The 13,349-nt window shown below is 41.5% G+C and overlaps 2 protein-coding genes across 2 annotated transcripts; both read right to left on the reverse strand.

The window, feature by feature from the left end:
* Positions 1-1,023: 1,023 nt before the first annotated feature.
* Positions 1,024-4,957, reverse strand: LOC132767132 (disintegrin and metalloproteinase domain-containing protein 21-like). The gene has a single exon (XM_060761750.2). The coding sequence runs from the start codon at positions 3,234-3,236 to the stop codon at positions 1,038-1,040; it is 2,199 nt and encodes a 732-aa protein (XP_060617733.2). The 5' UTR covers positions 3,237-4,957; the 3' UTR covers positions 1,024-1,037.
* Positions 4,958-6,155: 1,198 nt separating this feature from the next.
* Positions 6,156-10,061, reverse strand: LOC132767122 (disintegrin and metalloproteinase domain-containing protein 21-like). The gene has a single exon (XM_060761740.2). It carries the CDS (start codon positions 9,862-9,864, stop codon positions 7,786-7,788), a length of 2,079 nt encoding a protein of 692 aa, XP_060617723.2. The 5' UTR covers positions 9,865-10,061; the 3' UTR covers positions 6,156-7,785.
* Positions 10,062-13,349: the final 3,288 nt, after the last annotated feature.

A 13,349-nucleotide genomic window follows, 5' to 3' on the forward strand; every position in this document is an offset into this window, starting at 1 on the left:
TCTGTATGCAAATGGGTGCTTGATTTGGTCTGTGAATTTATGAATGACAATAACTTTTCTTTGACCTATAATCTTTTTGGGGTCTCTGTCTCTCTCTGTCTCTCTGACATAGTGTGTATTGTTGTGATGATATGTAATTCTATTTTATGTGTGGTACCTTGAATACTTTGGTAATTGCTCGAGTCCCTTCAGGGAGATGGTAGAGAGGTACAAATAAAGTTTATTATTAATTTATTATTAATAAAAATGCACATAAAATTATACAATTAATACATTTTCCCATTTTAATCATTTTGTTTTGTTTTCTCATTAAAATGAATAAAAATCAATAACATTTTATTATTTTTATTTATTAATCTATACTCATCCATTGCCCGAAATATTGTTATGGATTTGCTAAAAGTAGAAACTAATTTCTAGCTAAAATGGATAAATTATCTTGTTAAAAGAGAAGTCATGACAATATTATCAAGCAGGATATAAAGTAAGCAAATATATACATGGTTGCTTTTATAACCATTCAGTGTCATTGTTATTCACATATTACCCATGGGGGGGACTGAAGCTGAGAAAATGAATTGTGCAGCAACATTCAGGGAGGCCATGGTTGAACTGGAATCTTAAATGCTAGTTCAAATACAATTTGGTAGGAAGCTTAGGTTCATAACTAAACACAAGAAAATAGGATTTCCTCCCTTCTGCATTTCTTCTGCCTAGCAATAAAATATTCCTACATCACAGTGAATGATCCAGTCAACAGTTCTCTTTGTAGTCACACCTATTATTTTGAATAAAAGCCAAGATCATTTGCCTTGAGAGCATAATAAATATTACCTGTTACATTTGGATTCTGAAAAGCACATCATTAAGAGATTTCTTGCAAGAGAAGAAATAGTTATTAACCCTTTTTCAAAAATTCACTAGTGGGACATAAATTGCCATAAAACAATAATGAAAAGTTTGTACATTCTAAATGCGTGTTTGCATAATACAACAACATACTTGGTATTCAATAGTTCTAGTATAAGTTTTTGACACTATGCAGGAGTTGTCTCTTCCACTGGTTCTTCTGGGTTGATTATTAGATCTGCTCTTGGAAAGTGGTGTCTCAGTACAGTTATAAAGGTTATGCACAGTGCAGCACAACAAGCAGCAGAAAGGGCAAATATAACTACTATTGTATATTTTGTCCTGGCATCAGGTTTACTTTCCTTTCCTGGTGGAGCAGGGCCGCTGTCAATACTGCCACCATAGCCTTTATTTCGACAGTTAGGAGGGGACCAGCCATAATTACAATGGCAATGTTTGTGGTTGTTACATATTCCTCTATTAAGACACTTGGAGACATAACAGTCATAGTTCAAGAAAGACACATTCATGCACTGACCACTAATACACATCATGTCTTTACCACAAGGGGTGCCATCAATCACAGATCCAATATCAGCTATTTTCAGTCCACTGTGGTAGTCTGTACCCCAGCACTCTCTGTTCCCAATGTGCGTTTGAACGATAGTGCGGTGTTCCTCCAAAAGAGGCAAGCTATAAACATCTTCACACTGAATCCGTCCACACAAGATGCTCTCTCTTTTACATCCTTTATATTCTGTGCCATTATTAATGCCACAGTTTCCAAAACGATCACCTTGACTGTTCACTTCTCTGAAGCAGTCCTCTGAAGCCACGGTTGCTTTCTTGCCAAATATCATTTTGCACTGTTTGGTGTGAGTAGTGCAGTTGCCATGATAACAATATGCACCATCACTGCAAGGGGCACCATCTTGTACATAAACATCTTCAGGACACCACTCTGAAGTCCCATTACAGTACTCAGGAAGATCACAGGCATTAGTTCTTTTTCTACAAACGGTTGCAACTGGAAGATATTGACAATTGCCACAGCATTGTCCAAAGGCACAAGTGCCTCCTGGACGGAACATGCAATTAGACTGGCAGCACTTATCTGCTTTACACTGCAATTTTGAACCACAGTCACATTGTTCTCCATTCTCAACTATCTTGTTGCCACAAGATTTTAATCTGAACAGCTGACCATGTTCCGGTGGTATTCTCAAACATTCTGTATGACCTAAAGTCATGAGCCTATAATAAGAAATATAACTACAGTTACTAAACCTGTAAGTGTGGCTGTGATGTTCAGCCATAATACAGTTTGGTAGATAACAAGTACAATGTTTTTTATCATGAACCATGCCAAGATTGTGACCCAACTCATGAATGAAAACAAAAGCAAAAGAGGACACCTTAGATCCAGTATCTAATTCTATACCAGATGCATACTCAGGATCACAAATACCTCCAATAAATGCGAATCCAGCTCTTCCTGAAAACGTTTTATTCACAAATATATGACTTGCATCATGTCGTAGACGTGGTGCAAGGATATTTTTTCTCCAACGGTTGAAATCTTCAAGTGCCAATTCTAAATCATCAGTAAATGTTATGAAGTTCTTTTCTGACCATATCTCTAGGCCTACCAAGGCCACACGAACACCAAGTGAATTATAGACTAAATTTGCTGTATGAATAACATCCAAAACTCTCTGAGCAACAAGAGTTTCATTCTTGTGAAACCTCATATATAGTTCATTTTCTATTACAATTGCAATCTTTGCATATCTCACGTGTGTCCACCAGCCTCCAATAGAAGAAACTTTGAACATTGACTTTTTTGCATTCTGAATCATGGCCTCTTGACTTTTCTTTTGAGCTGTTACACCGCATTTTAACTTGACACTATTTTCCTTTTCTTCCAAGTGATACAGCACATGTTGAAAGACTGCAGATGCCTGAATAGGCTCGATTTCATAGGTTTTGTTTTCTAATTGAAATAGACCTCGGAGTCCTCCAGAACAAGTGTTGAGGATAACTAAAGATGAAGGTTTATCCTGTATGAAACCATGATAAAAACAGTCATTCTTGATGAAAGGATGATCAACCTGAAGCTCCCCATCCATACTGTAGGTGAAGATGGGGAAAGGTTCAAAAAGGAAGCCACTCTTGCGCCTGAGATGTACCACGTGGCCCTTCCTGTTAATCTGCAAAAAATAGGAGAGATCCCAGGATTCTTCTTGTTCATGTCTAGATCTGAGTTTCCTTGGAATGGTTACCTCGTAAGAGACATGCCTAGCGTCCAAAGGGGATGCCTGACCAACAGTCTCAATCAAGATATTACTTAGGCACACTACCAAGAGCCAGGAGCAATTTGTAGCCATTTTCACAGAAAGGCCAAAGAAATATCCCAAGTGCTCTCATCCTGGCGTTATGAGTGAGATGGGAGAGAGGTGCCCTGTTCAGCAGCTGGCAGGTTGTGAATTGAGATGGGCATAGGGATGACAAAATGGAGAGAAGCAAGTACATTCTTTCTAAAGCAACTGTCAGTGGGCTTATCTTTAGAATGGGGGCGGAGCTTGATGAGTCAAGGATGGAATGGAATATTTTGAGACTGGCAAGAGAAAGATGGAAGAAGATTGCAGAGGGATGGTAGGACAAAGCAGAAAATGTAAAAGCAACGTGTTAGGAAACCAAAACAAGTCAGCAACAGAAGAGTTGAAAACAAAAAGAGGGAAACTATATGGCAGGGGTCCTCAAACCTTTTAAACAGAGGGCCAGGTCACAGTCCCTCAAACTGTTGGAGGGCCGGATTATAATTTGGAAAAAGCATGAATGAATTCCTGTGCAGCACACTGCACGTATCTTATTTGTAGCGCAAAAACACTAAAAAAAACAATACAATAATTAAAAGTATTTCAATGGAAAGTGTGGGCCTGCTTTTGGCTGATGAGAAAGGATTGTTGTTGTTGTTGTGTGCTTTCAAGTTGTTTCAGACTTAAGCTGACCTTAAGCAAGGGCCGGGTAAATGACCTTGGAGGGCCGTATCCGGCCCTCGGACCTTAGTTTGAGGACCCCTGCTATATGGGTTCAGAGTATATGGGGGCTCAAAGAATGTAGTTGAGAAACCAGGTAGACATACCTGTACTTTCTTTTTCTCAGTCAGTCAATTAGACAATCTAACCTATTATATCCTTTTAGCCTTGTTCAATAGCCTCTGTCCCCAAAGAAATTGAAAGATAAATCTCTGGCCAGAACTTTGTAACAGTTGTGTGTAAAACTACAGTAAGTGAGTACTACAAAGACAAAATAGTAGTCATCATTGCCCTGGGAATATCATCCTCACAGTGAAGTATGGTGAGGCACAATTGCAAGGAGACAGTTTTCTTTAGCAGGAGCTGGGAAACTGGTTAGGATTAAGGAAAAGGTAGATGGAGTCAAACAGGGAAATTGTAGGTGAAAATATGTTTCAATCTGCAAGGGACCTGGGATTGTGACAGAGGTACACCTTCCAGTTGGATAGTGACTCTGAACACACAGGCAACTGGAATTGTTTAAAATGAAGAATATTAATGTATTCGAAAGGATGAGTTAAAGCAACGGTTCTCAAAGTGTGCTCTGCTGAGCCCTTGGGGCACCACAAAGCATCTAGAGGAAATCCACGCTTCCCTCCTCTTCCCCTGCTGTAGTCCAGCCTGATTGCGGTCCAACCCTGCCTGCCTGCTTGCTTGCCTTTGCGTAAAGGATTGTCCCTCCACAGCGACTGTTCAGGAGTAGTACCATCTTCTTTCCTTCTCTCCCTCTCTTTCTCTATTAGTTCTTTCATGGTGGCATCATGGAATTTGTTTATGCTTATTTTTTCCAATTAGGTTGCTGTAAGTTTTTCGGGCTCTATGACCATGTTCCAGAAGTATTCTCTCCTGATGTTTCGCCTGCATCTATGGCAGGCATCCTCAGAGGTTGTGAGGTCTGTGAGGACAATGCTTCTGGAACATGGCGATACAGCCTGAAAAACTTACAGCAATCAAGTGATTCTAGCCATGAAAACCTTCAACAATACATTTTTTTTCAATTAGTTGTCACAAACGCTCTCCATCCATCTGCCACTGGCCTGGCCCATCTGTCACAAAAGTTTGCTTATGCCTGATACATATACATTATATATAGTATCATATCATATATAAACATTTCTTGGGGTTCCACAGTGATTTTTTTGCTTCAGAAAGGGCTCTGCAGCTGAAAAGGTTTGAGAACCTGAGTTAAAGCTTAAACCTCCAATCTACACAAGATTGTTTGCTAACAATCTTTATCCAATCCGAAAGAGCCACAGCAATTTTGCCAAGAAGAATGGACAAAAACTGTAGCATACATTAGACAAACAGGACTGTCTCTAGAACATGGATAAATGGATAGAAATCTGACATGAGAAATAGCAATACTTGTACCCAAAAACCAATTAGTAAAACATTTCAATCATTCTGGACATATAGTAAGAGATTTACAGATCAGTCCTTAAAGAAGGAAACTGTAAAGGAAGACTAGAAAAACAGCTGAATTGAATTATAAGCACCAATTAACAATGTATAAACAATCACTTTGTGGTGTGTCAGATACATTAATAGAAGAGTTTTGTGCTGCTGCACAAAATAAATATTCACAGTTAGCCTTTCAAACTTAGGGAAACTGCCTTTTGGTAAGCAGAGATATTATTTTCACACATCCACACTGACCACAGGTTTGAAAAAAAAACTATCACTTTTTCCAGTCCTTTGAAAATTTAGGGCAAGGGACATAAATTCCACCTTTCTGGGTCCTATTATATTTTATTCCACTCCCACAACTGTGTAATTATGCATCTCATCTTAAGGCTTTAATATTCCTTTGCATTATATCTGGGGAAAAAATGGGTTTACATCCACAACATCTTGTGTTAAAATTAAAACCGGCAAGTCTTAAAGGTGCTGCTACATTTCTTTTTTCTCTATTCTCTCCCTTCTAGCTGTTTTATATTTTATTGAGTAATTTGAAATAATATCTATGTAATAATTATCATAGTTGTGCATCAATAAAGCACTTTCTAAAGTACTATATTGTACAATGTGGCAAATAAAATTGTTATGTGATAATATATTAAATTGTCTGTTCCAAACAAACATAACTGCTCAGAATTGCAAATCAAGTCCTAAAAGAAAGCCAGGTGATAAATGTGGTCCTGATGCATGGATTATAAGTGTTCTCAAAAATAAATGTTTAGGGTTAGACTGAAGTGCAAGGCAGACTAATAATGAGTCAAAAAAGCAAAATTTGTAAATCAAGCTTTTTAATTAGACACATTTCACTATAGTAATCCTGTTGACATTTGAGAGTTCCTTAAAACCAGTTTGACTTTCAGATGCTGAAGTTCTCAAGTTTTACTACTACAGCATATATATATAACACAAAGCTCCACTAGTCTGCACTGTTGTCTCCTGCAAAATCACACAAATCTGACTGAATTAGCACCTGCCACTCTAAGTCAGACAAATATGTTGCTTTTCTGCTTGTAAGACCATTTACAAATAGACATAACATACCAGACCTGGATATAAAATAGCAGTGTCAGTCATTTCACAGATAGAGACTGCAATTCCCAGCTCAATTACCCATGATTAAATATTGCTGCAGTCAAAATGAGTGTTTGGGATTATCATAAAATGTTTCGCCGCTACTCAAAAACTATATACACAATTATATAAAACAGAGGGGATTGGCAAGGTCAGTATGTGGTAGAATATTTATGCTATGATTCTATGCAATTTTTGCTCTCGTGACCAAGACCTCTCTCAAACTCTAATGTTGATTATATCTTTAAAAAAAATTGAGTGAGGAGATTGTTGAGTGTGCAGTTTTGAGATGTTTTGTCTCTATAAGAATTTAAAGAAGCACCAGGAAGCTGACTGATTGCATTGGCATTATTACGATTCAGAGAACTGTTTATTAGAGTCTATACAAATGCATCATCCAGTTAGATTTGTCTTGGAGATTTGTCTCTTACTACTTTAATTTTGTTAGGCTTCCAGACATCTTTCATTTAACCCTTGCACAAAGTAGTCCCAGTATAAATTTTGCCTCCACAAAAAGGCATTTAGCAACAATCTTTTGTATTTACACAGGTGCAAATACTGTGTCAGGATGTGTCACCCATTTGCTTGAACATATCTATATATATATGAAATGGGTATGTCCAGGAATCCAGCTGAATTCCTTGAACAAACTCTGAAAACATCCAATGAAATTTTATTAATTGCCTGTACCCATGGAAATTATTTCAAGAAATATAATGCAGCATGACAATATTGTGCCAAAATGGTTTTGTTTCTTAAATATGAGTGTACTTGACCTTCAACAAGAATGTTTGGCTCTATTCAGAGAGCAGCATTTATAAATAAAAATATAACAAATAATTAGAATAAGGGACAAAATTGGAACTATTTTAAAGATATTATATACCCAACAGATTATTTATGTGACTTGTAAATAATATCAATGACACAGAACCTAATTTAAGTAAATGGAGCTGATCTAACTCAGTGTTATGTTTATGTGACATTCCAAAGTAACTGTCATAAAAAGCCCTGTATGACAGTATCCCCAGGCATTACCACCTGCATGCCCTGTGTAATTTCTAAGAAGACGATAAGTCTACAAAACTAATTATATGCAGAAACTGCCTTTAAAAATTGTTCAGAGACCAATTTTATTTAACAGAAACAAAAATGCATTACTTGCATTGTAGTATACCACATCTTTTATATGGTCATCACTGTATAAGTGTTCGCAATTTCTGATTAGATACTTCAGAAGTCATCCTCATTTGAGAACTTACTGGAGTTTACCACTGGAAACATCAGTAAGCAAGCTATAGTCATTTCAATAATCCCATTGGTAAATTTCTTACAAAATTCCAACTCCAGCAATAAAAACAGCAAAAGCAGCAAAAGCATTTACAAGGCTTTGAGTCATTCCAGTATTGCCACTGTTAGGTGGAGAGGGTCCACTGTCAATGCTGCCACCATAGCCTTCTTTTAGGCAATTAGGAGGGGCCCACCCATAATTACAATGACAATTTTTATGGGAATTGCATACTCCTCTGTTGTGGCACTTTGTGAGATTACAGTCATAGTTCAAGAGAGACACTTTGATACAATCCCTATTAACACATATCATACTATTGCCACACTTTGTGCCGTCTTTTACCGTTCCAGTATCATTTAGGTCACTTATACCCCAGCACAAATTGTTATTAACATAGGTTTGGATTATGGTGCTATTGTCACCTAAATTAGGAATTTCATCCACATTTATGCACTGGATTTTCCCACATAGCACACCACTGTTTTCACATTTCCTATAAGTATTACCAGTAATGCCACAATTCCCAAAACGGTCACCTTTAATATTTATTTCTCTGAAGCAACTTAGTGGGGCAACTGCTGCTTGTTTACCAAAGATTCTTTTGCATTGTTCATTGTGAGTAGAGCATTTTCCATGATAGCAGTAGGCACCATCATAGCATGGAGCTCCATCTTGTACATATGTGTCTTCAGGACACCATTCTGTAATCCCAGTGCAGAACTCAGGAAGGTCACAGACATTAGTCCTTCCTCTGCAAACCGTTCCAGCTGGAAGGAACTGACAGTTAGAACAGCACTTTCCAAAAGCACACTCGGCTCCTGGCCGCAACATACAATTGGACTGGCAGCACGCGTCAGATTCACAATGCAATTTTGAACCACAGTCACATTGTTCTCCGCTTTCTACCACTTTATTGCCACAGTTTTCGAGTTCATATAATTTCTCATGTTCTGGAGGAACCAAGAGACATTGTTTACTATTGCTGTTTATTACCTGAAAATAGCTGTCAAAGCTGCAGTTGCTGAAGCTACTTGTGTGGCTTTGGATCGGAGCCATGATGCAAGAACGCCGGTTACAAAAGCAGCCCTTTTCATCATGTCGCATGCCGAGGCTGTGCCCCAACTGATGGCTGAAGGTGATAGCGAAAGACAGCACGCTGGATGTGATAAACGCCTCCACGGCAGACGCCCAGGTAGGATCGCACACCGATCCTACACAGGACGTCCCGAGCGTCGTTCCAAAACGCTGATATACAAATAAGTGGCCGACGTCGTGCCTTAGATGCCGGATGAGTGTTGTTTGCCTCCAGCTGTTGAAAGCGCCAAGGAGTTCGCTCATGCTCTTCGGGATCGCCACGAGGTTCTTTTGTGACCAGATCTCCAGACCAACAAGGACCACGCGGACCCCCAAGGGCTTGTAGAGCGAGTCCGCCAAGTGGACGGCCTCCACCACTCTCTGGCCCACCAGTGTGTCATTCCTGCCAAAGTGGACATACAACGCGTGATCCACCACAATTGCCACTTTGACATACCTAGTGCGCGTCCTCCAAAGGTCCCCGGGGGATGTTTTGCTTATGAGATGGACTGGAAGCAGGGCTTCGGGGCAGCTTTCGTCCACGGTGAGCCCACACCTCATTCGCCCTTGTCCCGCATCGTCTTCCAAGCGATACACCACGTGCTGGAAGGTGGCCGAGTCCTGGACGGGCTCGATTTCGTACAGCTTCCGCCCCACCTGCAGGAAGCCCCTGAAGCCCCCTGAGCATGTACAGAAGGCCGCCATGGAGGAGGTGGGCCTGCCTTGGAGGGCTCCCTGGAAGTAGCAGTCCTCCCTGAGGAAGGGGAAGTCCACCTGGCGCTCGCCCTCCTCGCTGTAGGTGAAGACGGGCAGGTGCCTGGGGAGGAAGCCCCTCGCCGGCCTCAGCTCCACCACCAGGCCCGCCCCCTCCACCTCCAGCAGGTAGCTCCGCTCCTGCGGCCCAGACGACATCTCCCTCGGCACCATCACCTCGAAGGAGGCAAAGCGAAGGCCTGGAGGCGAGGAGGAGGAGGCGGAGGCCTGGCGGGGGCTCCACAAGGCCAGCGCCAGCCACACCAGGCCCGCCCCGACGCCGCCTCGCATCTCTCCCCCCCGGGCCTGAGCGGGAGGACGGCCGGGCCCCCTCCTCCTCCTCCTCGCCACCGCCGCCTCCCTCGCCTCCGTCGTCGTCGTCGGGGCGGGAGGAGGAGAGCCGCCATGGAGCTCACAGGCCTCGCCGGCCTTCGCTCACCGGCTTTCTTCCCTTCTGCCGTCGAACTGAGTGGAAAGAAGGAGGGAGGGGGCGGGGCGGAGAAGGCGGGACAGGGCGGGCCTAGCCAGGTTGCTGGGCCAACGCGCCTCTCTTCAAACAGGCCTGGGCACACTTGGGCCCTCCCCCCAGGGGTTTTGGACTTCAACTCCCATCATTCCTCACAGCCTCAGGCCCCTTCCTTTCCCCCCTCAGCCGCTTAAGCGGTTTAAGCGCTTAAGCGGCTGAGGGGGGAAAGGAAAGGGCCTGAGGCTGTGAGGAATGATGGGAGTTGAAGTCCAAAACCCCTGGGGGGAGGGCCCAAGTGTGTCCAGGCCTGTACTAAACATTTGGAAGAACATTCTAACGGTAAGACCTGTTCAATAGAATGTGAATGGCTCTTAATGTGCTTCAGTCTTCCTCTCTGGTGTTCAAAGAGGCGGGGTGGCCCTCTGTCAGGAGTGCTTTGGTTGTTCCTGTGTGGTTCTCCAACTCTGAGGCTATGACATGTAAGGCAGTGTGTGAGGAGCCATGAACACAGGCATGAGCAAATTTGGCCCGCCTAACAGGCTGGGTTGCTGTGAGTTTTCCAGGCTGTTCCAAAGGCATTCTCTCCTGACATTTCGCCTGCATCTGTGACAGTTGAGGGATCTGAGTTGCCTGAGGACTGAGAAAAGCGGTATATAAATAAAGTAAATAAATAAATAAATGTAGGAAACTAGGCAAGTGAGGTTTCAACAGGGTGAGGCAGCATAACTACCTTTTTTCAAAACTTAATAAAACCCATTGTATGAATCAGACTTTTTTTTATAATGTAGGCGCATACCTAAAGTTTTGTTTTACGTAGTTTTGAAGATCATATTAGGTAGGTGACATCCCCCATTTTCCATACACTGAGTAAACCGATTTCCGGCGTTTGTCATGACTCTTGCCAGCATAGCAGGTGTTATGTTGGCAGTTTCTTCCTGGATGTTGGTCTTCAAATCTTGTATGGTCCTTGGACGGTTCACATAAACACAGGATTTCAAAAAACCTCATAGAAAAAAATCACAAGGGGCCAAATCTGGAGAGCAGGCCGGCCACTCCAAATCCGCTCGAAAAGTAGGCCTCAACGGCAAAAGCACGCTCCTCACAGTTCCAACGCATGATGACAACTGAACTGTGTCAGGGTGGGAGAAAGAACTCTTGTCTTCTTCAGGGAAGCATGAATGTAGCATTTAATGGCATTGCAGCTTCAAAGCCTGGTTGGTTGCTGCCTGGGGGAATCCTTTGTTGGGAGGTGTTAGCTGCCCTGATTTATTCTTGTCTGAAATTCCTCCGTTTTTTTTTTTTTTTTTTTTTTACTGTTGCTCTTTATTTACTGTCCTGATTTTAGAGCAGGGGTCCTCAAACGAAGGCCTGAGGGCCGGATACAGCCCTCCAAGGTCATTTGCCCGGCCCTCACTCAGGGTCAACCTAAGTCTGAAACGACTGGAAAGCACACAACAACAACAATCTTATCTCATCAGCCAACAGCAGGCCCACACTTCCCATTGAAATACTAATAAGTTTATATTTCTTAAAATTGTTCTTCATTTTAATTATTGTATCATTTTAAAGTGTTTTTGCACTACAAACAAGATACGTGCCGTGTGTATAGGAATCCATTCATGCTTTTTGCAAATTATAATCCGGCCCTCCAACAGTTTGAGGAACTGTGACCTGGCCCTGTTTTAAAAGTTTGAGGACCCCTGTTTTAGAGTTTTTTTAAATATTGGTAGCTAGATTATGTTCATTTTCATGGTTTCCTCCTGTCTTGAAATTGTCCACATGCTTGTGGATTTCAGTGGCTCCTCTGTGTAGTCTGACATGATGGAGTGCTCCAGCATTTCTGTGTTCTCAAATAATATGTTGCATCCAGGTTGTTTCATCAGGTGATCTGCTATGGCTGACTTTCCCCAGGCAGCAACCAACCAGGCTTTGAAATTGCAAGGCTATTAAATGCTAATCAAGGCGGCCAATTGCAACATTCACACCTGCCTCAAGCAGATATGAGTTCTTTCTCCTACCCTAGACATTCCACAGATATATAAACTTCACTTACCTAGTTTCCAACAGACCCCTCAACCTCTGAGGATGCCTGCCATAGATGTGGGTGAAACGTCAGGAGAGAATGCCTCTGGAACATGGGAATACAGCCTGGAAAATTCACAGCAACTGAGTGATTCTGGCCCTGAAAGCCTTTGGCAAGCCAGTAGGCTGATTTGTGGGAGTTGAATTGTGGGAGTTGAATTCGAAAACAACTGTAGGGCCAAAGTTTGTCCATGCCAACAGGTTTCTCTTCTTCGTAAACAACCAGAAGAACTGAGGGCACAAAGTCCTGACGCAAAACAATGAGGACCATATCAGGTCAACCCAAAATGCACAATATTAATGTATTTATTGTATTGATATGCAATGATTTTTAATTTTTATTGATTTAATGTGTGTGTGTATTGTATTTATATGTTATGTGTGTATGGCATTACATTATTGCCAGTTTGGAAGCTGCTCTGTGTCCCTTCTAGGGTGAGATAGAGCAGGGTAAAAATATAGTAAATAAATAAATACATCATAAGAGCTTTCTAACCTCCACCGGCTTCTTCATCAAGCCCCAGGGTGTTAAAAAATCAGAAAAGAGGAAGTCCTACACATATTTACTTGGAAGTAATCATCTTGAAGCCAACGAATTTGCTTCAGAATTGTTTGAGTTCACTATAGGTATGTTGATATGCACACTGTTCTGATGCTGTGGGGCATCAAGGAAGGCCTATTAAAAACTGTCTGGTGCCCATGTCTCTGTCTGTAAGCTTGTGTTGTCTTCATATTTCACTAGTTCTGCTTCCTCATCTCCAGTAGCTGAACTCTACATTCCCAGATGTTCAACAAGGCATGCAGATTCCCTACAGACAATTCATAGAATTAGCCTCATAAACCATTTCTGTAGATAACGGGGATTGCAACCAAATTTATAAGTAAGAGCAGAAGGGCAAAGCTTACTGAAAGTAACTAAGAGAAAGAAACAAGCTCTATGTAGTTGTATCAAATCCATTAACAAAACCTTTCCTGAAGTGCTCTTCTTGTTCTACCATTGTCTATTATCCTTTCCTTTCCTATCCATCTTGTTGTTAATGCCCCATATTTCAAACTCAACTAAGAGTTGCCTCAAACAAAAGGGAAGGGATTTACATCACATTACCTTTTGTGGAGGCAAGATGGAAATACAAATTTATTGCGAGTAGGATAACAGACATAATACAGAAACACCTCTAGTGGTTCAGACGAGAGTGTTTCTCATATACAGCAATTTCCAGGAAGCCTA

Source organism: Anolis sagrei, chromosome 1 (assembly GCF_037176765.1).
Source record: "Anolis sagrei isolate rAnoSag1 chromosome 1, rAnoSag1.mat, whole genome shotgun sequence".
Classification (NCBI taxonomy): Eukaryota; Metazoa; Chordata; class Lepidosauria; order Squamata; family Dactyloidae; genus Anolis; species Anolis sagrei.

Coding starts and splice junctions, on each gene's coding strand:
- LOC132767122 (XM_060761740.2), bottom strand. CDS start 9,864: ATGCGAGGCGGCGTCGGGGCGGGCCTGGTGTGGCTGGCGCTGGCCTTG.
- LOC132767132 (XM_060761750.2), bottom strand. CDS start 3,236: ATGGCTACAAATTGCTCCTGGCTCTTGGTAGTGTGCCTAAGTAATATC.